Source organism: Podarcis pityusensis (assembly GCF_964106645.2).
Source record: "Podarcis pityusensis genome assembly, chromosome: 10".
NCBI classification, from domain to species: domain Eukaryota; kingdom Metazoa; phylum Chordata; class Lepidosauria; order Squamata; family Lacertidae; genus Podarcis; species Podarcis pityusensis.
The window spans coordinates 73,810,065-73,836,407 of record NC_138035.1 but is presented as its reverse complement, the minus strand read 5'-3'; the positions used below and the strand labels follow the sequence as shown (position 1 = coordinate 73,836,407).

The window sequence follows — 26,343 nt, the reverse complement described above, 5'->3', positions numbered from 1 at the left end:
ACTGCTTTGGAAAAATGTGTGTTAGTAAAATTGCATACGAATGTGTATATTAGGAGAAGATTGCACTAAAACACAGATGAATTTTCATGGACTTTTTCTTAAATAATTGAAAACTGATGTGGAAATGCAGAGAACTGAGTTTAAGACTGGAAAAATGAGAGAAACCAAGATTGACAGATTTGCCCACCACCAGGTACATTTTAGGGTTCTAACTCTCTCCTTCAGCAAGCAAAAAGTCCTAATTCAGACTGATGTAAAATCTGAAGTTGTTTCAGTGCCATGGCCAGGTCAGCATTTACTCTGCTAAACAGCTGAGCTAAGTGGCAGGGATTCAACCTAAACTTGCTTTGGATCAATATCTGCATATCAGTGCAAAATTACCTAGGTCCACGTTTCTGGGTCCGTGCCTGTCTCCAGTGCTCTTTCTCTAGAAAAATAGGTGCCAGTACCCACCACAAAGCTGTGCAGTAAGTGCCACCCTTTTAACAACAAAAAAGAGTTGCTGGTACTGTGTACCCTTGAATACCCCCTGGGGAAAAAACACTGCCCATCTCTCATGCTCTAACAGGGAGACTATCGTGTACAGAATCTGGACAGTCAGTCAAGTCGCCCAAATAAGTATCTTTCAAAACCAATTCAATTTTTGGGTAACATTTTGAGAAACATTTCCCAAGATTCTTCTGAAACAAGGGTAGAATTGTAATGTTAAGGTATTCTGAAGAAGCATATACAGTAATTATCAGTCTTGTGGCTGTGAACAGGGAGGGGGCTTGAGCCTCCAGACTGTCAGTATTTTGCTGGAGAGATGCACAGAACCAGGTTTGTGCATCTAAAGTGGATCTTATTACTCTAGTGCAGGGCTCAGCAACCTTTTTCAGCCGTGGGCCGGTCCACCGTCCCTCAGACCATGTGGTGGGCTGGACTATATTTTTTGGGGGGAAATGAACCAATTCCTATGCTCCACAAATAGCCCAGAGATGCATTCTAAATAAAAGGACACATTCTACTCACACTGATTCCCAGACCATCCACGGGCTGGATTGAGAAGGCGATTGGGCCGCATCCGGCCCACGGACCTTAGGTTGCCTACCCCTGCTCTAGTGGAACAAATTTACTTGTCCACTTTTCATGACACTTCCCAACAACAAATCCGAATGAATGATCACTAAAGACTGGACATTATCTAAGCAGTTTGCAAACTTTTTGTAAGCAAATAAGGAAAAATACTCATTAAACAGGTCATTTGGAGAAGCACTAACTCTGTACCCCAAATATGCTTTCTTGTTTGGGATTTTTTCATGCCTCCTCCCCCCCACCCCCATTTTATAGAACTTCATATTCTTCCCTGAAACTCAGTCTGATGGAAATTTGGTAATTACAGTAGTAGTACAAGGAATTGGTTTAAAAGTATTTAGGGGAGAATACCTGCCTATTTCATCTAGATATTCTGAAGATATGTAATAGGTGAAGCCAAGAAAATTGTATTTAAAATTGTATTTAACATTTTTAAACCACCCAACTGTATTATGCATGGTATTATTATTATTAAAAATTGATAGGCCACTTGAACTTCCTGACAGTAAGAGCTGTTTGACAGTGGAATTTGCTGCCAAGGAGTGTGGTGGAGTCTCCTTCTTTGGAGGTCTTTAAGCAGAGGCTTGACAACCATATGTCAGGAGTGCTCTGATGGTGTTTCCTGCTTGGCAGGGGGTTGGACTCGATGGCCCTTGTGGTCTCTTCCAACTCTAGGAGTCTATGATTCTATGATTGTAAGAAAGACTAAGATGCTTTATTGTACAAAAATATTGTACAAAAAAATATATAAAACATTAACCTAATTGATATAATTTGTAGAAATAGTGTTTTAAAAATTTCAAAGCTTTATTGAAAACAATAGTAACCTAACAAACAAACACAGTAACTTCTAAGTGTCTGGATAGGTTTGCCCAAACAAAACTGTTTTAAGCATTGTTGTGACAAGAAGGCCGGGAGCTTCATAAAAATGAAGTAGCCAAACAGCATATTGAATTTTTTCCCCTTCGGCTTCACGGTTTGTCAATCGTATTTCTTTTTAAAAAAAAGTCATTTGGCAACAACAAATGGAGATAATCATCTTTCATTTGAAATATTTCACCATAATGCTGCAGAAAAACATTAAAAGCAGACTTAAGGCAATAAAATGATTCCTTTCACAACTTATTTATCTCTTGGAGACAGCAAGCCTCTGTAGTGCTCTGTAGTGCTCAAATTTCAGATCAATTCTAGTCATGCTTAGCTCCCTTCCTTGCAAGGTTGAGTGGTCTTTGTCCCTCTTTCTGATCGGGGGAGACGAATATCACATTTGGGGTGATGTATCATTAATCTATTTAAACTAAAGTATTACTCATACAACATTTTTGATCTTCCACTTTTTCTGAATGTAAAACATTAAGAGTGAAGACAGAAAGATCTGCAGGGCAATGGGGCTTCATCAAATTCAGCCTATGCATAACTTTTCCCATTCAAGGTCATGCTCTGTTTAAAAAAACACCACATTTTGAGATTCCACTGAGGGCAAGCAAAGTCATTTGCAGGAAATATTTCCCTCACTCTAAATATGAGGCAAACATCTGTGACCCCTTTTAAAGAAGGATTGATCATACCAAAGGGGGGCAGAGGAAGCTTTTCAACACTGTCAATAATTTTCACAAAAATACATCCTACTCAGTCCAGATCTTTCCATAGTGCCTCAGTCCACCACAAAACAGGACTGCTTACATAGAACAAAGAAGTCCAGAAGAACTATGGGTTATCCCCACACCAGGGGTGGGAAAGCTGTGCCTCCCCAAATGTTGCTGACCCACAAGTCCCATTATCCCTGACCACGGGAAATGCTAGCTGAGGACGATGGCAGGATTGGCAGAGGAAGTCCAAAAACATGGGCCACAGGTTTCCCACCTCATGAATTCACTGATCCTCCCAAGGGGAAATACACAATACATGCACCTCTTGAACAACACACACACAGGCAAAGGCAGCTGGGGCTCTTGATGTTCAGCTATGCAACGCATCGGCAAATGAGCCCAGACAATGGCGGCAGAGGCTCCAGAGACAGATGTGGCCTCAGAGATCGAAAGGGGCAAACAGAATTTCCGAACGAGGAAGGCCGAAGTGCAACCTGCATTTACCCATCTACAGGGATTACACCTGCAGCTTTCTGCAGTAAATGATGTAATTAATTTCTAGTTTAATTTACAAAACAGGCACCACTGAAGTCCTAGTAAGTATGTGAAGGATTTTATTCATTCACTTTGACCAAATTGGTTTGTCGTTCAATGTTGCCAAATGCTGCAGCTGCCTTGTAGCTTTGCAGGCTGCTTCACATATTAGTTAAGTGAACCCACAGTATATTTGCCACCTGTTTTCATGGTGGGAGGGGCCTCATCTTTCTAAATGCCACTCCCACATGCTATGGAGAGTGTCCTCACAGAGTACATCTAGTGAGCGTCCCCCCCCCCCCAGCCTTTATCAACTTGGTGCCCTTCAGGTGTTTTCAGCAGTTGTGACAAGGGAGTACACCACAGCAGTGCTAGCTGGGACTGATGGTCACTGTAGTCCAAAACACCCTAAAAGCCCCAGGGTGGCAAAGGCTGCCTGACAGAATTGCAGGGTTCACTATAAAAACCCCCACGATGGGTGCACTAATTTTCTACCACCTTCAAATCCCAGTTGTTTTGATAGGACAGTCACTGAATGGAGTAGGTCACTCATTCCTGACCCCAGTGGCTGACTAGCAGAACACAGATATGGGCACTCAGAAGGTCTCAGGTTGAACCCCCAGCACCTCTGGTCAAAAGACTCTCACTGAGGCAATAGGACTGCGGGAGACTTATGCCAGAGACCTTGAAGAGCCACTGACTGACAATGGATGCAGACTGGGCTGGGTGAACCAAATGGTCTGACTCAGTAGAAAGCAATTTCATTTGCAGTTTCTGCTTAGCTAATAACAATCAGCAGTAAATAATGATAGGCAATCTGTTCCCACACTGGTCCTTTAGTTACTGCAGCACAAGATGAGACACATCCCACAATCTGAAATGGTACAGCCCAGAAATGGTTTTGTACCACATGATTCTGCCGCATGTATAGGTCGGTTCAAACCACTGTGAGAAGGGAAATGTTCAGGATTGTACAGCACATCTGTACAAGAAATTGGCAAGAAATTAGGTGATGTCATTCCTGTGGCATTCAAGAGTAGCATATGCTGGTTCTTCTTGCATACTGGAAGTCTTACTTCAAGTATAATAGTTCCTGTTTTTGTTTTCTGGAACTATTATACTTGAAGTAAGAAAACACTGAAATTTTGGACCTAGAAGGTTTTAACAATGTATTTGGATGGCATGCATATCTATGGTATGATAAGGTCAAAGCACATAAAGCATTTAAAAACCACATTGTCAGGAAAGCGTTGTTTAATGTATGGATAAGATACAAGGATTTATTAGAAAACAAAACCCCAAGGTGGCTGTCACCAATGGAAGCGAAAGCCTTGAAAAAGCTCAATATGGAGGTCAAATGGCCGAAATATTGGGAAATTTTGGAACAAGATGGAGATAGACTGAAATTGCAGAGTTTTGAAAAACTAAAAAACAAGGTGCGAGACTGGCTTCATTATTTTCAGATAATGGAGGCTTTTAAATTGGACAAGAAAATTGGCTTCCAGGTGGAAAAATCAAAATTAGAAACTGAACTGTTAGAACCCAAAACTAAGAATTTGTCAAGAATGTATAACTTGCTGCTGAAATGGAACACTCAGGATGAAACAGTAAAATCTGCTATGATTAAATGGGCACAAGACGTTGGACACAACATTATGTTCGCTGACTGGGAACAGTTATGGACCACAGGTATGAAATTTACGGCACGTAATGCCCTAAGAGAGAATATTATGGAAATGATATACAGGTGGTACATAACTCCAGTCAAGCTTGCAAAAACCTATCATTTGCCCGATAATAAATGTTGGAAATGTAAAGAAACTGAAGGTACATTTTTTCACCTTTGGTGGACATGCCCAAAGATTAAGGCTTTCTGGGAAATGATATATAATGAATTTGAAAAGGTATTCAAATATACCTTCCCCAAGAAACCAGAGGCCTTTCTCCTGGGCATAGTCGGCCAAATGGTGATAAAAAAGTATAGAACTTTCTTTATGTATGCAACAACAGCAGCAAGAATACTCATTGCAAAGTACTGGAAGACACAAGAGCTTCCCACACTGGAGGAATGGCAGATGAAACTGATGGACTATATGGAACTGGCGGAAATGACTGGTAGAATCCGTGACCAGGGAGAAGAGTCGGTGGAGGAAGATTGGAAGAAATTCAAAGACTATTTGTTGAAACATTGTAAAATTAAAGAATGTTAGAGTGATGTTGGATTGAAAATAAGTGGCTTCCAGCTGTACAGGACTTAAAGTTATGGATAGATTAAGATTAAGGATTAGGATTAAAAAAGTTTAAGGAAATGGAAATTTGGTTTTTAAAAGGTAAAATTTTAATATTATATTATATTAAGAGTAAAGATTGGGATTAAAAAAGAGGGAAAGAAATTGCTGGACAAACAATTTGAACTGGAATACAAAAGAGGGAGGTACGAGGAGGTCTAGAAAATAAGTAAATTTAAAAATGGAGATGAAAAGGTGATATTGTTTTTAATTGTTCTATTTTCTTTTTTGTCTTTTGTGTTTTTTGTTCCTTTTTTTTCTTTTGGATTATGTATTGTGTATTTTTGAATTGTGTATTTCTTTTTTATGTTTTATGTTTAATCTTTTATTGAAACTTTAATAAATATCATTTTAAAAAAAACACCAAGTATAATAGTTCCTGTTTTAATGACACAGATAGAACAGGCTGCATTCCCTTACATTTACTTATAGTCTGCAGTTATCAGATTGGCTCCTATGAACCCATATCTTACATGAAAAACACTAGTTTGGGAAATTAGCAACATTTCTATTGTGATCCCTTCTGGAGACAGTTGTGAGCTACAGACAGAATAACACCCACTGTCATGACTTTTGGGGAATTTAGCAATAACCAATGAGATCCAATTATTAACTGTACATCCTCTACGGACCTGTAATAACCAAACCAGAGTTGCTATTGATTAATTTATAAATCTTGAAGCTAAACATGAACAACATACAGTTTAACTGGCAAGAGAGAGAGCCCTTCACAAACTTATGCTCAAGTTACCCTAGTCTCTCTTTAGTGGTTTGAGAACCATGCAAATATAATAACGAAGAAAGGGAGTTTGCTTCATGGTGGGGGAAATAATCTTGTTGTGAGTGACAAAGTTTCCTTGCTCCTTTTGAAAACAATTTTAAAGTCTAGGGCATGTGTGCTCTTACATCAGAGGAAAGGTACACACATCGTTCACTGAAAATATGACATTCAGTAGGGAATGAGGATGATGAATTCATAATGATGAAGTGAATTAATTAATTAATTAATTGTCTGCTTAACTGTTCCACTAAAGTCAACAGGCCTAAAAATCCCTTAACTTTGGCAAGATCATTGGCAATATGCATTACACTTGTAGGAACTATGAATGTAAAGATTCTTGGGCAATGTATACATCTAAAGTCAGTGCTTGTGTTTCTTGGTGAAAAACTAGGGGGCAGCTTCCATGAATGGCTATGCCACACCACCTTTGATTCCCTGAAAAACCATTGTCTCCAACCTCAGATAGCTCTCCATGCCGTGAACTTATGCATTTTCTCCAAACTGTCTCCACACTCCCTATGCTACATGTTTTTCGACCAGCCAGTGAGGTTGAAACATGACCATTCTTTGTGAAACACATTCACACTTTGGGAATATGGGCTGCAGTCCTGCTGAGGCCTGGAACACTTTGTCACGACCAGAAAGGTTGGTCCTGAGATTTATTTTAAGAGGGATGCATAAATCTGTCTTGGCTGTGCCAAAATTTCTAGGTTACAGGAGGAAAAGGGAATAGCAACAGCTTCACAAATCAAAAGGCCGAAAGGTATTAACATATGGCATGCATTAGCAAAATGGCTATTGAAAGGAAGGAACATAAATTAGCCCCAAAGGCAGCTAGATGGTTCTTCTAAACATCACAGGAGAACATTCTTCTTGGAAACCATGAATACCCTGTTCTCACTTGCAAGCCATTCCTGCCTCCCTCTCTCATCCCTCTGGGTGTCCCACGACCCTAATTCTTGCAATCTATTCCCATGTGATGGCTTAGCTTTTCCTCATGACTGAGGAGTGAATGGACACAAGACAGTAACATTTCTCCTTAATAAAGATCCAACAGGCAGGGGAAAGTAAACAAGATGAGATGCTTCAAACACCCCAAAGTCTAAATTGGAATGAAAAAATAGATGAGTTGAAATTTTGTTTAAGAAAATAAACATAAATTATATCCCCCCCCCCCCGCCTCTCTCTCACAGACACCACAAAACAGACAGAAAATGCAACAGGATTTGAGGACACCCAATAACAAGAAAACTGGGTGGAATTAAGCCTGACAGGCAGGCATCAATGCCACTTTCAAACAGCCTTCAGAGCACGGCACTGAAGGAATAAGATATCGGAAAGATGTTAGGCTGACAGTCGCATTAGATTAACAGCACATCTCCTGGGCTGGACAGGGCTTGCTATTACAGTCCTAAGCATGTAACACCCAGGGAACATTGGGCAGTTTATCAGCACATTGGTTTAAAATGCATTGTAACTACAATGCAGATTTGAGCCAAGCAAAGCAGTTGACAACTGCATGGTCTTTATCTTAAAGGTGCAAATATTCGTAGAGTCTGTGAACTTCTCAAATTATCTGGCAAAATAGTTGTACTATTTTGGTTCTATTGCTTACAGCAAATTTAAAACAATTGGATTGTGTCCAATAAAATGTATTGAGTCCAATCCAGCCATGATGATGTACTTTAAGTTCTACTGGTTGGTAAACTGAAGCATGTGTTCAATTCTCTTCCACTGAAATAAAGGGGATATAATTTGGTTTATTCTGCTCATATTTCTTGCAACAATGCCATGGAATTAACATGCTTGGCTATTATGAGTCACTTTCAAGTTCAACAACAAAAATTACACATTTCTAATAGAAACAGAAAATGAATCTACCAATCGCATTTCATACGTAATTCATTTAGCAAAATCTTCAATAAATGAAGCATACTACAGACTTCTCCTACCTACCACCCACTCCAACTTAGTTTAGCTTTAAAAAACAGCCTTCTATTGGAGTCTAATTGCAATGTCCCAGGGGGTGATTGGTGGGGGACACACATCTCACCAACCTGAAAATGACTCCCTTACCACAACTATGCTTGAAAAAAGTCTCCTGTTGGCTCCAGTAGCAGGCTTTTTTCAAGATTCATTGATGTGGGGAAGGCGGAGAGGCAAGAAAGAGCCATTGCAGGTCAGAGGGGACAGCCCAAGAACCACTTCCAGCACAAAGGGAGGCAGTCCTCCATCCCTGAAAAAATTTTCTGCAAATTGTTTCATTACGTAAGTTGAGACTGTTGAACTAACAATTAGATTCTGTCAGAGGTACTAATATATTTATGACATTAATGAAAAAACATTGACTTAAAGAAAATTCCCAACAACAGCTATTATTTTGCTGCTGAACAACAGCGCTTTCAAATTTCAAAGATTGCGTTTTTGTAACATCTTAGGAGAAAGTTCTGACGCTAATGGAACACGGGCCTGAATTATTATAATTTTGGGCTTCTGCCATATAGACTTTTTTTAAAGCATTAACATAAAATATTTTTAAAGATTTCCTGTATGCCTGCATGAAAGAGAGGAAGAAAGATTGATGATACCAGAATCTAGTCTATTCTAGCACTACCTTGACTTGTCTAGGACTAGGCAAAGGATTTGGCAAATGTAGTGCTCTCTCGCTCTCTTCCAAGCCTCCCATTCCTTCTGTTATCTCTGTACATTTCCCTAAGTAATGATGCTGGTCAAGACTAGTGCTATGGTCACTCTAAGGGAAAAGTTGTTTTTGTTTTACTATAGAAACAGTGGTCTGCTCAACAGCCTAATGATGTTATGATGGTGCCCAAGGCATGAATGATGGATGGATGGATGGATGGATGGATGGATGACAAGACATTTGGATGGGTAGAGAAAGATTAGATAATCTGTTTGTTCCCTGCTTATCTGAAAGGCTCTTTGTGCGGAAGAAGAGAGGGAAAAGAAGTTACGAGTGACCACATGTCCTGTTCCTCATGATGAGGTAATGCAAGTTGTATTTTTAAATATGACCCAATTCTGAGCCAACAGTCAGCTTCTCTGTCCAAGCAATTAGGACAAGCTAACCATAAAAGCATCCTGACATGTCATATCACAGCAAGCAGAGCAAATGCTACAGGGAGGACTTTGCCCTGCATTTCTTCCAGAAGTTGGTGGGGGTTGGGTGGGTGGGAATCCTCCTGTATCTCCATAATAATGCTTTGCTTTCCAGACAGTGAAATTACAAGCCTCTACAGAGAACAAAATGAACATGTCCCTGGAGGACAGAGGAGGCCACGGAGAAGACAAAAGCTGGAGAATGGAGGAGAGAGAAACGCATTCAGGCACCAGAACTTCCTAAGTCCCCCTTAGGAGCAGATATTCCTTCCAAGAATGAGGACAAAAGCTCAGACAGAAAACTAAGGAAGGATGAATCAGTCAATTTTGGTTTCTCTCAGTTTCTCATTTTTCCAGTCTTAAATTCAGTTTTCCACATCAGTGTGAGTTCTTTTTTTCAGTGGAAGAGAATTGAACACATGCTTCAGTTTACCAACCAGTAGAACAAAGTAGTTGACAACTGCATGGTCTTTATCTTAAAGGTGCAAATATTCGTAGTGTCTGTGAACTTCTCAAATTATCTAGCAAAATAGTTGTACTATTTTGGTTCTATTGCTTACAGCAAATTTAAAACAATTGGATTGTGTCCAATAAAATGTATTGCGTCCAATCCAGCCATGATGATGTAATTTAAGTGTTTAAGGGAAAACAAGAAATGCAAAGAATACACAAAATTTGAAAAAATTGAAATTTGAGAAAACAATTATAAAAGGGGAGATAAAAAAGAAAATACAAAATGGGAAACCAGTGAAATTTATAAAATATTAGTAGAAATGGAGGGTCAACTTCCTTGTGCACTGCAGCCTCCATCCACCCGCGGGGGCAGAGGTGCTGTGGCTGGGCACACTGCGCACCACGGCCTCTCTCTGCTTGACCCGGAGAGGGAGGAGCCACGGCTGGCAGCCTCTCTCCGCTGCAGCAGAGCAGAGCGCAGGGCATCCCAGCCAAGGGGGGGGGCAGCTCTCTGCCACCGACTCTCGACTCTGCCCTGAGTCAGATGTGACCCGGTAGCAGAGCGGAAGCGGAGCCGCGTCTGGGCGCAAGGGAGCTGCCTCGGGGGCTTCCTTGCACACCAGAGCCTGTTGTGGGAGCACCTGGTTGCGCCCCCTTCAGAAAATGGACCCAGGGCGACTGCCCCCAGCCACACATCTGCCAACCATTTATCTGCTTAAAAGCAAAGCTATAAATTTGTGTGAATGGGTGAGGGTTGCATCCAGAATAGTCATTTATTTACTTTACAAGCATTTTAATTAGATTCCTGTCAGACAACCTTGCTATTTTCACCCAAAATAGGAATTCTTCTAGTAAGAGTGACTATTTCACATTATGAACAGAAGTTTTGTACCTCAGCCTGAAAACTCACCTCTCATGCTGCTTAATGCCAATTTCATTTGTCTTTCTGTAGAGCTACACTTCCAGTATAATGTATGGCTTTACATTATAAAGCACTTGGTAATAGCAGACCTACAGTGTATATATTGAAATCCTATTTCCACTTTCATTTCAAGTCAATTTGCCGTGTTTCACTTCTCACACTCAGCTGTTTTTTTTTAAATGGAATTACAAAAGATCCAACATGTTGAAAACATGAATTGGGGAGTTAAGTGTAACTAGGTCTGATTATCATTAAATTCACATATAAATTCAGATATTGTTTTTACTGAGAGAAAGTCTACACAGTAAATAGCAGGTGAAACCTCAACACACTACGTAGGAAGTGTGTTTGCCATGGGCAGACTGGGCATCTGGCCTCAGCCTTGGCATCTCTCCAGGTTCATTTCCTTGGGGCACTTGGATTGCAATTTATCTCTTGGAGTACTAGGTAGGTGTGTGGGACTACTTTGTTCTCTCAGAGTCTTTGTTTGCGGCTTATTATATTCTGCCTGATACAGCTTAACCAAGAAGTACATGTACATGAAAAAAATAATTAAAAGCATGACTTGTGCATGGTGGCAACAGCTCTAAGGCCATAAAGGCAGGCTGTCAGATGGGCATCTGGGTTCTGAAACTGGCTGCATTCATCCTTGAAACTTCCTTTTCAGGCATGTAAAGAGCTGTGGTCTTTGCCTCCTTCTCTAATGGAGTAGTTCTCAAACTTTTTTCTCTGGGCCACAGCTTCAGAATAAAAATTTGCTTGCGCCACACTGAATTTTTTATTGGTAAGAAATACATTGGAAAACAAAAAGAAACAACTCCTAGCAGTGCTTGAGTTATAAGATAGAACATAATCCACTTTATAATATTATCATGGGACATCCAGAAATAATAATAATAATAATAATAATAATAATAATAATAATTTATACCCCACCCATCTGAAACGTATAATGCAGCTGCATAAGACCATAAATCATTCCCAAAACATCAAACAAAAACATCAAACAAAAAATCTGCCTTTTACCAATGTATCTTAACTATGTATACAAACTCAATGAGAGGTATGAGTTTGCTTTTGCCAGGTAATTTCATTTATATTAGGTCTAATTTAAGACAAACAAACTCTCATCTCCTCAACACAAATAAACCTTTCTCTTTTCCGATCTTTTATATTTGTTAGAGTTGAAAATCCCTGTTCACAACAATATGGCATGGAGAACTGTAGAAGAATAGCCAGTGCTCTTGAAGAGGGGCATGGATACTCTTTTCTGCTATATATCCCCCCAAAAGTTATGTTGATACTCTACTATACTGCACAGAAATGAATAAATGTCTCTTTGTCTTTCAATCTTCCCACCACACTTGCCATCCTCTGCTGACACACCAGGTGGTGTACCTTTGAGAACCACTGCAACCACTGCTCTAATGGAAGGTGTGCTAGCTGTCAAGCATGCAAACAGGCCTGAGATCTGAGTTCCCCAGATGTGACTTCTCCTTAACCTTGAGATCCAGTAACTAGTCTGCTGCAAAAGACACACACTTAGAATTAAAGAATTCCAAGCCCAGCAGTTTGTTTTGAGTACCAGAACTGAACAGAGCTCACAATCCTTCTACACGAAGATCCACTCCTCACTACTCCAAGCTTTTGACATTTTGGCAATATAGTTTAGGGCAGTGGGGAGTCATTTTGTTACTGCCATTCATAAATAATTAGGAGTCAGAAATCCTTACCAATCTACTGCAAGCCACCTAGATATCTACCAGTACATCCCAATCTACCTTCCACTCACCCCTGCTTTAAGAAACACATAGGTGACTATCACTGCCTTTGAGACGTTTAGAGGATTCTCTCCAAGATCAAAGGCTGCCAACTCAAATAATATATAGGGGGCCCCAGGTAAGATCTGCCCTCACATATTCGATCCCATGACACAGTTCATGCACACCATTTGAATGGCCATGCTGGCCAAATGATTCAGGCAGCGAAGGCAGGTGGACTTACAGAGATGTGTGACCTTCTTAGAGAAACAATGACCACTCCCAGACAGGCAGAAAACGCTTAGGAAGATCAAGGAGAACTGCAAATAGTGAATGGGCTGGATATTTAAGAGATGCAGTGTAAAACTAAAATAAACTAATACATATTCTACTTCTAGTTAATATTTCTACTTGTCTGAAATATCAAAAAGTTCTCTTTACTGCACATTTTCCCTGGCGCAAGGTCAACGATGGAGCAGCTGGCACATTCCTCTGGGATGCTACTTCCTCCCCTCCTTTCTTCTTCTTAAGTTCTTTTCCCACCGGCACTTTAAGCAAGGGAATCTGGATGAATCAGGTTAGCCCTGCTGGGTTTCATTAGTTTTCAACATTGCATTTCTTAGCTGTGGCATTCATTTCCCTGGAGCTATCTGTCTGAAATGACCTTTGTGCGCACAAAGATTCTTTGCCTGGTTTGTCACCAGGCACAGCATTCTCCGCCATATTCTCCACCCCAAAATATGTTACAGCCAGCTCATGGTGACTCTATGCTTCTACTTTTACGCATTACTCAGTCATTTCTGCTTGGTTGAATATAACTGTTTTGCCATTCAAAAAGAAATGCCCCCCTATTTGATGATCTTTATCAGCCACTTCCCATTTTAGCAATATTCATTTATTTACAGCAATCAAGTGTGGAGATGGCACTCTTCTCTTGCCTTTTGTTAATACAACAGCTGGAGATGCTTCCTCAGAGGGCACTTTGGTCAGCTGGTGATCACTGCCCTACAGCACTGACCCACGTGCTGAGCTGAGAGACGTAAGTCTGAGGTTATGGCGCTTGCCTAAGAGTCTCCCAGGGGATGTTTGCTTTTGGGGAGCACTAATGCTGCTCCCTCCTCCAAATTTCCTACAACTTGAGAGACAGGTGTCAGGGACTGACTGGACACTGAGGAGCGGTGGCTCAGTGCAGATGAGTGGGCATAGGGAGAAGGAGGTTGGAGACTGACTTGGAAGGAGGGATCAGTGAACTTGGGGGGGGGGGGCTGTGCAGCCAGGAGACAAGAGTCTCTGGCAGGAGAAGCTGCAGAGAGAGAGAGAGGTCAGGCTGGGAAGTTTTCAAATGTTTAATGTTTTATTATGTTTTTATATATGTTGGAAGCCACCTTGAGTGGCTGGGGCAACCCAGCAAAATGGGCAGGTTATAAATAATAAAATTGTTGTTGTTGAATAGGATGTCCCTGTTTTCATCAGAGAAATGTTGGAGGGGATGCGCATGTTTATAAAGGTTTTATAAAGCTGACTTGAAAAGAAATGAAAAACCACTTATGCAATACCATGAAGATAAAGAGAAGAAAAACTTGGTTGCTAGACAAGCCTTTCATGTGCAAAGGCCTAATGGGAACACAGAAACAATGCAAAAAAAAAAAAAAAAAAACCTAATGCAAAAATGAGTCCAAAGCAGGGGAATGATTTGAATAAATTCACTGTCTGGAAATGATTAAGCGAACACAGTCAAACATTTTCCTTAAAAACAAACTGTTGCAAACAAAATGCGAATCCAGCAGGAACAAAAAGAATACGAGAGGCAGGGGTGGAGATCCCAAAAAGAAACAGTTTGCTGCTGTTCAAGAAAAAAAATGAATGAAAGGGGGGGAAAAACCTAGTCACTGCACAAAAAGATCACCAAGCAAAAAGAACAAATGTGCAGAATAAGGCTAAAGGCAAATACAATATTTTTAGGGCAGCAACCCCCCCCCCCCCAGGGAAGGGCTCACTCCGCATTCAGCTCAGATGTCACTTGTGACTTTAGTACTTGGGAGGTGGAATTCCACTCAAACATACTGCACTCCTGGGTCAAACTCTGAAAAAAATTAATGGCCCTGCACATTTGAAACAGAATTTGGTTGTAAACTGTGCTGATTGGTCAGGTTCTCCGTAATGTCATCAATAAATCTCCAATCCCATTCGTTGTTGTTGTTTTTAAAGCATTGGCCTTTGGCAATTATTAAAGCAACTGGTAGCTGGGAAAGGCATGGGCTTGTTTTCACAACTCCTCTGTTTATGCTGCAGCCCCAATCCTGTCCAGGGCCCCTGTGGTCGCTATTTAAAAAACAGCACCAAATTTAATTAATTAATTTAACATGTAGTTTGGCCCTCAGTATATGCCATATAAGGAATCAAGTAACATGATGAACAGTTATCAACATATGCAAAAATATAAAGGGGGGGGGAGTAATAAATATATCAGTTTAATTTTTCCCTTCCCATTTCACAGTTCTTATTTCACAAATTAGGGTGACATGAGGAAGTTTGGTTTTGCTAGATGCTAAAAATTTCATTCATTATTTGGACCTCAGTCAATTTGAAAAGATACATTTTTCACCCTTCTTTATTCTGCTCCCAGGTCTATAAACACCTTCCAGTTTTTGGATAATTCTTCCATAGAAATTTCTAAGTGCACTAATAGTCATGATTTCTCTTTCCAATGCCTGAGCTCTGGTGTCAAGGCGACATGTGGTTTTTGAAGAAGACTTTCCAAGGGCAAGCTCAGATGAGTTCAGATAAATTCATAATCCAGCACAGTCAGAAAACTGCATGCAGCTGATCGTGAATAAAACTGGCCTTGGGGTCGCATTTGGTCACTGGCCCTGATGCTGCCCCCCCCCCCATTTTAATTTGTTGTATTTAAGTTGTTCTGGGAGACTTTGGGCCTGAAGAGTGAGGTACAAACACTCTATAAATTATGGTGTGTCATCATCCAAACCTGCTCTTCAATACAGAATGCGAAAAAAGAGAAAATTCTGTCTCAAATAAAAGACAAAGAGAAGAGTTTAAGATCAATGCCAAAGAGTCAACAGATTCCAAAAGAAATTAAAGCATTGCAGATCCAATTTTCTCAAATTATTAATCAGGAAATAGAATGGAAAATTAAAATGATGAAACAGAGAAATTTTGAATCTGCAAATAAATGTGGGAAATTGTTGGCTTGGCAATTAAAAAAGAGACAGAAGTAAAGTACTATTACAAATATTGTATCTCATGGAAAATCTATGGAAAACCCTGCAGATATAAGAAAATGTTTTCAGAAATACTTTAAACAGCTGTATAAAAAAGGTAAAGAAGATAAGGATAAAATTGAGCAATTTCTTGAGGCAAACGAAATGCAGAAAATTCCCGAGGATAAAAGGATAAAAGGTTCCTACTAAATGGCATGATCACAAGACAGGAGGTTGAGATGGCAATAAATAAGATGCAGTTAGGCAAAGCCCCGGGACCAGATGGTCTTTCTGCAAAATACTATAAAATATTTAAAGATTGGTTAATTCAACCGTTGGCAGATGTGTGCAAGAAGATTCTAAGAGGGGACAAAGCTCCCCAAACCTGGAAAGATGCATTTATTACTCTGATCCCAAAAACAGATCAAGACAGATCTGATGTAAAAAACTATAGACCAATCTCATTACTTAATGTGGACTATAAAATCTTTGCAGATATTTTGGCCAATAGATTAAAAAAGGTTCTATCAGATTATATACATAAGGACCAGGCACGATTTCTGCCTGGGAGACATATGAAAGATAACATTAGAAATATAATTGATATATTAGAAAGGTTGGAAGCAAAAAGAAATTGCAAAGCAATGTTAATGTTTATTGATGCTGAAAAGGCCTTTGATAATGTTTCTTGGTTATTTATGATGAAAAACCTAGAAAGAATTGAGGTTGGCCAGGAATTTTTAAATGGTATTAATGCGATCTATTTTGAGCAATAAGCAAAAATCATAGTTAATAATGTGGTCTCAGAGGAAATCAGAATTGAGAAAGGAACCAGGCAAGGGTGCCCGTTTCCCCCTCTGCTATTTATTTCTGTTCTGGAGGTTTTGCTAAACATGTTGAGGAAAGAGGAGGAGGTTAAAGGCATTGTAGTAGGATCCAAGCAATATACCCTATTTTTCGTCCCATAGGACGCTCCGTCCCATAGGACGCACCTAGGTTTTTTGGGGGAAAATAAAGGAAAATTCCCCCCCAAAAAACCAGGTCGGGGAACAGCGGGATGGGGGCGCTGCACCTCCCCGCTGTCCCCCGAGCTTGTGGGGCTGGCCGATGTCTGCCCGAAGCGCGGGGCGCTCTGCTTCAGCACGCCCCGCGCTCCGTGTAGCAGGCTGCTATCCCACGCTGCGGATGTCTGCCCGGCGCGCGGGGCACTCTGCTTCAGGGCGCTCCGCGCGCCGGGCAGCAGGCTGCTATCCGCAGCGTGGGGAGCCCTGCGGGAACTCCCGCAGGGCTCCCAACGCTGCGGATGTCTGCCCGGCGGGAGGGGCGCTTTGCTTTAGGGCCGGGCGGCAGGCTGCTATCCACAGCGTGAGGAGCCCTGCGGGAACTCCCGCAGGGCTCCCCAGGCTTGCTGATAGCTTCCTGAAGCCTGGAGAGCGAGAGGAGTTGGTGCGCACCGACCCCTCTCGCTCTCCAAGCTTCAGCGAAAGCCTGTATTCGCCCCATAGGACGCACACAGATTTCCCCTTCATTTTTGGAGGGGAAAAAGTGCGTCCTATAGGGCAAAAAATACGGTAAATTAAAAGCCTTTGCTGATGACTTGGTTTTAACTTTACAAGATCCAGAAACCAGTGCAGTAAAAGCACTGGAGCTGATTCAAGAGTTTGGGCAGGTAGCAGGATTTAAATTAAACAAGAGCAAAACCAAAGTTTTAGGGAAAAAATTTAGATAACGAGGAAAGAAAAACCCTTTTTGAAAGGACAGGCCTTGTTTCTGTGAAAAAAGTTAAATATTTGAGTGTGAATTTATCGGTAAAGAATTTGAATCTCTATAAAGATAACTATGAAAAATTATGGAATGAAATCAAGAGAGATCTTGAGATATGGTCAAACCTAAAACTTTCATTGATGGGCCGAATATTGGTGGTTAAGATGAATGTATTGCTGAAGATGTTGTTTTTATTTCAAGCACTACCAATCATTGAAAATGTTAAATGTTTTAAAGAATGGCAGAAGGCATTGCCCAAATTCATCTGGCAGGGGGAAAACCCTAGAATTAAATATAAATTACTTACAGATATAAAAGAAAGAGGGTTTTTTCCCCTACCAGACCTGAAGATATACTTTGAAGCTGCTGCCTTCTGCTGGATCAAGGATTGGATTCAATTAGAGAATGATGATGTGTTAGATTTGGAGGGACTGGATAATCGATTTGGATGGCATGCATATCTATGGTATGACAAGATAAAGGCCCACAGTGGTTTTAAGAATCATGTAATTAGAAAGGGTTATGGACTAGATATAAAGATCTCTTAGTAAGAAAAACACCAAAATGGATTTCGCCAATGGAAGCACAGGCCCCAAAAAAATTAAATATGGAAAACAAATGGTTGAGGTACTCAGATTTGTTGTTAGAAGATCAGGAAGGTTTTAAATTAAAACCATTTGAACAAATTAAAGATAGAATGAATTGGTTGCAATATTATCAAATTAATGAATTATATAAGATGGATAAGAGAAATGGTTTTGCAACAGAAAAAACCAAATTGGAAACGGAGTTGTTAGATACTAATGATAAGAATATGTCTAAAATGTATAATTTGTTGTTGGAGTGGCATACAAAGGATGAACAAGTTAAATCGGTTATGAATGATTGGGCAAGAGATGTGGGACATAACATAATGATGGAGGATTGGGAGAGGCTATGGAGGAAAGGGGTTAAGTTTACTGCATGTACGATGTTAAAGGAAAATATTATGAAGGTGATGTATAGATGGTACTTGACCCCTGTAAAACTAGCAAAGATTTATCACAATAGTGATAACCTTTGTTGGAATTGTAAAGAAAAAGAAGGTATTTTTTTCCATATGTGGTGGACTTGTCCCAACGTGAAAGACTTCTGGGAGAAGATTTATAATGAATTGAAAAAAATGTTGAAATATACATTTATTAAGAAACCAGAGGCCTTTCTTCTTGGAATAACAGGTTCGGAATTGCCCAAGAAATATGTTAAATTATTTTTGTATGCCACAACGGCCGCCCGAATATTACTTGCAAAAAATTGGAAAACAAAAGAACTACCAACAGTGGAAGATTGGCAGATGAAGATGATGGACTTTTCGGAGCAAGCTGACCTGACTGGAAGAATCCGCGACCAGAAAGATGAGGAGTTTCAAGAGGACTGGAGGAAATTTAAGGACTATTTGAATAAATATTGTAAGATAAAAAAATAGAAACAAATAGGCCTAGGATTAAACTAAGTTATAATTAAATAAATGGGATTTAGAATGTTAAGAAAAGTGAATAAGATGGACTATAATTGGAAATTGTTTTAGTTTAATAATGATATTGGAAAGCTGTTACTTTTAATTACAAGGAAACTCAGAAGGGAGGGATTTGAGGAAGTCAACAAAGATGTTTAAAAGGTTGGATTTGTGAAGAATTAAGTTTGTTGTTATTGTTTATATGTTTATTGTTCCCTTTTTTCTTTTTCTTTTTCTGTTTTTGTGTATCATTTTGCTTTGTGGTTTGTGTTATCATTGTGGAAAATCTAATAAAAAATTATTAAAAATAATAATAGTTAAAAAAACCCTGCTCTTCAGTCAAACTAGCCTATAAAGTACAGTACAGTATTGACATAAAGATCGTGAACATCAAAAATGCCTCCTTAATTTTTCTTTCTTTTCTTTCTTTTTTTAAAAAAACTCTTCAGATTATTTTCTGCTGCCTCTTTTGGTTTTGAAATAACCTTGCTGAAACATCTGTACAACACAAAGCGGTCCTGAAATGCGTTTCCTGTGATTCAAATCACTTTCAAAAGGCTCCTATTCATCTTCTTCCTCTTTTGCTAGAATGAGACTAACATGCAACCCTGCTCACCCCAAAAATGCCAGAGTAATTAAAGTGCCTGTGTTTCATTTCCTGTTTCTAGCTGCACAGAGCAGTGTTTTCTTTAAAAAGCCATTTTCTAAACCTTCTGATTAACCCTTTAGAGACTTTGTGGCAGCTAAAGCAGCCTAGTGCACAAGAGCATCATAAACCCCCAGTTCAAGTTTACTGTTTAATCTTATAAGAACCTTTCACTATCCCTCGGCTGTAGCTCTAAGGTACCAAATCTGCTTTGCATGCAGAAGGTTCCAGGCTCAATCCCTGGCATCTCCAGGCAGGGCTACCAGTGTTCCGCATCTGAAATCCTGGCGAGCTGCTGCCAATCAGTGCAGAGGATACTGAACTAGATGCACGCCTGTTCCCATGTTGCAGCATCTCTGCCGTGCAGATGGAACGCTGGTCTATCTTACCAGTATTAAAATGACTGCTAAGGTATATGTGTAATGTTCATAATCTGTGCTCTGCAAATAAAAAGAACTAGAATTATTATTATTATTTCCTCCTGCACAGTCTCCCTTCCTAAAAACTGTTGGCCAAAGAAATAAAACAGGACTGTTTGTAAGATGTGCCAGAAACTCTGCCTACAGCACAAAGCCTATAACACAAAGATGTAAGTCTGGAAACATAATGGGTGATATCCAAATCTAATGGGAGCTCTGTGCTTTCAAAATCTGTTGCACAACCCCGGTTGTTTCCGGGCACAATTCAAAGTGTTGGTGCTGACCTTTAAAGCCCTAAATGGCCTCGGTCCAGTATACCTGAAGGAGTGTCTCCACCCACATCGTTCCACCCAGACACTGAGGTCCAGCACCGATGGCCTTCTGCCGGTTCCCTCATTGCGAGAAGCCAAGTTACAGGGAACAAGGCAGGGAGTCTTCTTGGTAGCGGCTCCCGCCCTGTGGAACGCCCTCCCACCAGATGTCAAAAAGAAAAACAACTACCAGACTTTTAGAAGACACCTGAAGGCAGCCCTGTTTAGGGAAGCTTTTAATGTTTGATGCACTATTGTATTTTAATATTTTGTTGGAAGCCGCCTAGAGTGGCTGGGGAAACCCAGCCAGATGGGTGGGGTATAAATAATAAATTGTTGTTGTTAGATTCTGCGACAGTTGAGGTTCGTGGGCTACCCCTTGGTTGTGTCTGAACTAGGCCTAATACTATGCAGGCATCCTTGATCATGGGCTGAACGCTCATCCTAACATTATCTTTGGTCAAATAGAATTTGATGTGTTTTTCCCCCTAAATAGCGCTTCAGAACCCTACAAGACCTATTTGACCTGACAGGGGGGCAAAGGAAACCTGTGTACAAAAGCAAACATGCCTCCAGCATATCATTTTGAACCATCTTAAAAACAATTGCCTGATGATCTCTCCCAGCAGCTTCATATAGATGTTGAAAAGCATGAGGGAGAAGACAGAGCCCTGAGGCACCCCACAAGTGAGTGTCCAGGGGTCCAAACACCCACCTGCCACCATTCCTTTCTGGACACGGCCCAGGAGGAAGGAGCGGAAGTACTGCATGACAGTGGCCCCAATTCCCAACTCCTCTAAACAGTCCAGAAGGATGCCATGGTTGACCATTGATATCACTGATGATATCAAAAGCTGCTGAGATTCAGCAGAACCAGGAAACAGCTTTCACCTCTGTCCCTAGTCCACCAGAGATCACCGACCAGCACAACCATGGTGGTTTTAGTCTTATAATGAGGCCTGAATCCTGACTGAAAGTGATCCAAATGGTTTGCATCCTCCAGACACGCCTAGAGTTGTTCAGTGACCACCCACTGAATCACCTTGCCCAAGAATGGAAGGTTTAGACAGGGTGATAAACTGTAATTTGCTTTGACCAAAGAAACAAATTATTTACTACACAACATGACCTGATGAGCTGCGCAGAGGTAGTGGGACCCATGGGGCAGGGGGTAAAGGTCCTAATGCTGCCATGAAGAGACTTACTCAAGGCTGTTGGATTTTACAGTCCCGCAGCGAAGTAATCATTTGTTGTTGACATGCCTCCTGCTGCTTGGTTTGCCACTTTAGAATCATGCTTCCTCTCCCCCCCCCCCCAGCGTGAGAAGAGTGCTCATACCTTTACAGTTTTCACCTCAAAGCTCACATTTTTAATCATGAGGTGAATGCATGGCAACTGGTGAAAGGGCCCGATTCAGGCCTTTTCGATGTTGCTGAACTGCAACTCCATCACTCCTGGCCACTGGCCATGCTTGCTAGAACTGATGGGTATTGACGTTCAGTAACAAATGGAGGGCCAAAGGCTTGATTTTATTCTCTGCCTTATATTTTATTATTTGTGGTTGTATTTTACTCTTTTGCTGTTACTATAATCCCCCCACAATCTTTGGTACTGAGTATCGTATAAAAATTGTAAATGAACAATTACCAAACCTCAACATTGTCAGAGTGTCATAGTCTAACACAGTTCACAGGGTTGTTTTGAAAGCAAAATGGGCTGGGAGGGAAAGCTGAATGTAATAAATGCCTGCAAAGCTCTTACACTTAGATGCTGCCAAGTTTATGACAGAGTCTGGCATCCTGTTGAGGGGCCTGGCTGGATGACAAAATATGCTTCCACCTCTGAACTGCTGACTGGCAACGCACTGCATCCTCCAGAGTACAGACGTTGGCTGCTCCTGGCTTCTCTCACCCCTCTCACCTTTGAACACCTCAGAACCACTCACTCATTCACCTCCCCCAGACATTCCCAAAATGCATAACCACTCCCGCCAGCCTGTCCCTGATGCAAAGGTGCCAGCTTGCGAGGACGGGGGTGGGCGGGCAACGCTGTGCATGATATCAGGACGTTGGGAGGAGCTGGGCAAGAGCTGAACATGGTGGCTGTGCGGCTTCACTGGCCAGCAGCTCCGCCTCCCACACGGGGCCCTGCCACCAGCAGGAGGCTGCTTCAACCTTCCTGCCCATCCACAGCAGCAGCAGCAGGAGGAGAAGGAGCTGGCCAGCCCCCGCTTCTGCCTCTCACCATCAGCATGGCGAGTGGGAGAGATAGGAGTGAATAGCCCATTCCTCTCCCCTGGTGTCTAAAGCTTAGTTCTAGCTAACATGGGAAACTTGTGCCTGATCTGCAGAACTTCAGACTGCATGTTGAGGTTCACATGACTGAATCCAGCTCCTCTATCCCAGAATATTATCTGCATATAGATAACTGACATGCCACGGAAAAGCTTTTAACCTAGCCCCTTTCCCTGAGATGCTGACTTTCTATATATGGTTTTCGAAAAATGTTACAAAATCCTTTTTATTCTCACAAGCCTTTGGCCTGTTAACCTTTTTTATTGTTTTGTGTGCATGCGTGTGTAACTCACTGTCTTAATATTTTAAAATGCCTTCATTTTGTAATATGCTTTTTCATTGGCTGATTGTTTTAAAGGCTGTTGATTTTTTTTTAAATTTAAAATTTGTACAGGGGACAAATGTCTGTAAATATAGTAAGCAAACCATCAAGCTGGCTTGACATTCTATCATTGCCATAAACCGCTTGTGCCTCAACATCTATGCTATAAATTCAACGTGACGTGAGGCCAACATATATGTAGGTCACGTCACTCACCCACAGAAGCCCCGTCTTCTCAGAGGCAGTGCATGGCAGCTACTTAACGCTGAAGCTTCAGGACATTAAAGCTTTAGTCTGCCAGTAGACAGCAAGCAGCACTGATGGAGCTGAACTAGGTCAGGACGTGAGGGGTGATGCTGCCGGGCACACACAAAAAGGAGTTCTGTGAGGTTAGTCACTATTTCAGTTTGCCACCTGAAAGTGATACTCTACCATGGCATTGAAACATAGGAATCCCCCCCCCCCCTTTTTGGGAGTGGGGGAGCATGAGAGGCACCCTCTGGCTGCTGAATCTTGGGATTTACCTTCTAGGTCTCCTGCCCATATCCTGATCCATCCTGATCCTGCTTAGCTTGTCAAATGAGAGAGGATCAAAACCCATAAGGAAGCCGACTAACTGAGATTCCATTAATTAAATTAAAAACCTCTTCTGCTGTATGGAGCAAAAACTGAGTGCTGTGGCAAGAATTCAAAACTGCAGATGCAATTTATTACCTGCACAAGGAGTTCCAGCTTCCTGTCATCAAGAAGGTGCACTTGACACCGGCGGCCCTCTGTCATCTAGGAAAACAGGACAAAAAAAGAAAGTAAGTTTCAGTGGATGCTTAAGACACAGGCTTGGCAAAATACCACAAGCTGCTGTTAATGTGCCGAAGTCTGCACGGCTCCAAACGCTGTCATAGCAAAGGATTCTCATTTCCTGGCAATGGCAGAAAGAAAAGGTTGGACAGAGAAAACAGAACAGAGTAACTCACCCTAACAGCTGTTACTGAATGGCACAGACGGACTCAGACCCAAGAAGAGGGGTTTCTCCTGTGTGAGAAAGGAGTTCATGAAAGAGGCCAGGGGATCTTGCATTGCCTAAATGGGAAGGCACAAGGCAACCCTACTGTGGCTACCTCATTGTCTTTGTGGCTGTACTGCGATAAGGGTGTGTCAGGCGAGGACGGATCTAGCCTTCAACTACTTCCAGGTCCACAGAGCAGCCATCTCCATCCTGGTACCATCCACTGTTTAGGAGTACAACTCCCACCAGTCTCAGCCAGCATGGCCATTATGGGGCACCCACTCATCTAGAGAACACAAGCAAGCAAGGGATGGGAGTGAGGAGAAAAAGGAACAGCCAGAGAGAACCTATGGGCAATGCTGATTACTTCTGCACTAGCAGTTCACTAACAGCACATTGCAGCCCTGATTATTTAGTTCCATAATTCATTTGCATACTACTTTTCCTCCAAAGGGCTCAGGTCAGGGAATGGAGGTTTAATCTCAAAACAACCATGAGAGGTGGATCAGACAAAGATGCTCTACAATGCCCTGCAATGTGGAACCAATCCCATCAGGGCTTGCATTTTCCTCCAAATTTAAAAGGCATTGAATTCAAGTCCTGTCACCAATTGCTCTTTTGCAGGTTCATCGTTGAGAGGAAAAATGGCTTCATGGGCCAAATCAAGACCCTGCGGGGCCTGAGCTGGAAGATCCCCTGACAATTATCATTGGGATTTTCAAGCAACTATCACTTGTGATAATGGCCAATTTGATACATATCCTTTTTCAAGTGGTAAATTGCTATTATTCCTACTTTACTGTTGAGGAGCCATAAGCACTTCAAAAAAAAATCTGTAGCTGGGCTGTGACATGAACTCATGTCTCTTAGTTTCAGATTTGAACGCAAGCTCACACAAAACTTATAAGCATAGTGGTATATCTGGATTGGAAGGAACAAGGTAGAGCAAGGTGAGGTGGTTTGATTACATGCACCTGAAAAGTGAGGCATCTTATCAGCTAAATAAGTTTGGATGGAAAACAGGGGTAGAGGAACCAATAATCAGAAGTGATGTATAATGTTTTAAAATAATGCACAAGTATATTTTATAGGATCTGTAATACCACCAAGAACACAGAAGGATGTTGCCATTGGATCACATTAGAAAACAGGTACGTAATCAGCAGTGCAAAGTGATGTTTCTGATGATGAATCAACATTACTTCAGACCACAGGTCGGTGGGGTGGTGGTGAAATGTTTAAATGCTCCCTTACAAAAAATAAACGTAGGTATATAAAACTAACACATCACCACTATTTTATTATGTTGCACAGCAGAAAAAAAGGCTACCGAACAAGAGAAGATCTACAGCAGTAGAACATTTCTTGACTTCCTGGCTTGTTTATGAGCTCATGAAGGAATGTCAGGGCTGCTTTCAACATTCTTCTGATAACAAAGCCCAACTGTTATGTCTGTGTGTCAAAGTATTTCATTGCACAGGAAGAACAGAAACGATCCACTGCTCTCTTATCACACAGAGATTTCTGCACTTGACACATTCAGAACGTGCTAGTCCACCTGAATGGCTCTGTTGTGCTGGTGCCCTCAGAATACCTCAAGGGATGAGCCAAGGAATCTCACTCTGAACTTTCTCACAGTCAGAGAAAGGAAAAGGAAAGTAACTGCTCAGTGGAGAGATTCATTATGATATTATAAGGTTTATTTCACTTGTAGAAAGTGCAAGCGCAAGCTAGAAGAGAAGGTAGAGCAACTTGAGGCCCACCAAGCCACACAGAGCTATAGGATAAGACGCAGAGTTTCTCAATAGAGCTGAGAGGACTGTGCTGGAATGGCAGCCAAGGTGGGGTGCCCCTAGGGAGCAGGAAGATCGCTCATTGCAAGAGACAAACCCCTGGAGGAATGTGACGCACAGAAGTAGGAAAGTCACAAACCACGCTTTGTCACTGGAGCTGCAAAATCACTTCCATGCTCTCACCTTGGACACTGATTCTGGGCCAGAGGAGCTGCTATTACTAATTATATTATTATTATTATTATTATTATTATTATTATTATTATTATTTTACAGTTCTTCATCGAAAGATCTCAGGGCAGTTCACAGGAGCTGATGGCCTTAGAATACACCAAGGTGGCTGTGAAAGGTGCAAAGATTCACAATATGACAGAGAAGTCTTAAAAGTCTTACAAAGCCCACTGACCACTACCCCTTCCTTCTGATTCATATGGATACAAATAATACCGCCACAGGGACCCGGGTGGCGCTGTGGGTAAAAGCCTCAGCGCCTAGGACTTGCCAATCGAAAGGTCGGCGGTTTGAATCCCCGCGGCGGGGTGCGCTCCTGTCGCTCG

General features: G+C 41.4%; 1 protein-coding gene across 10 annotated transcripts in view; it reads right to left on the bottom strand.

The window, feature by feature from the left end:
• FRMD4A (FERM domain containing 4A) overlaps positions 1-26,343 on the bottom strand; it is a 411,715-nt gene that overhangs the window by 133,206 nt on the left and 252,166 nt on the right. For all 10 annotated transcript variants that reach the window (XM_081023499.1, XM_081023500.1, XM_081023502.1 and 7 more), the window contains one exon: positions 23,702-23,767. In XM_081023499.1, coding sequence (XP_080879625.1) covers positions 23,702-23,767 — 66 coding nt within the window. The remainder of the gene's footprint in view (positions 1-23,701; positions 23,768-26,343) is intronic.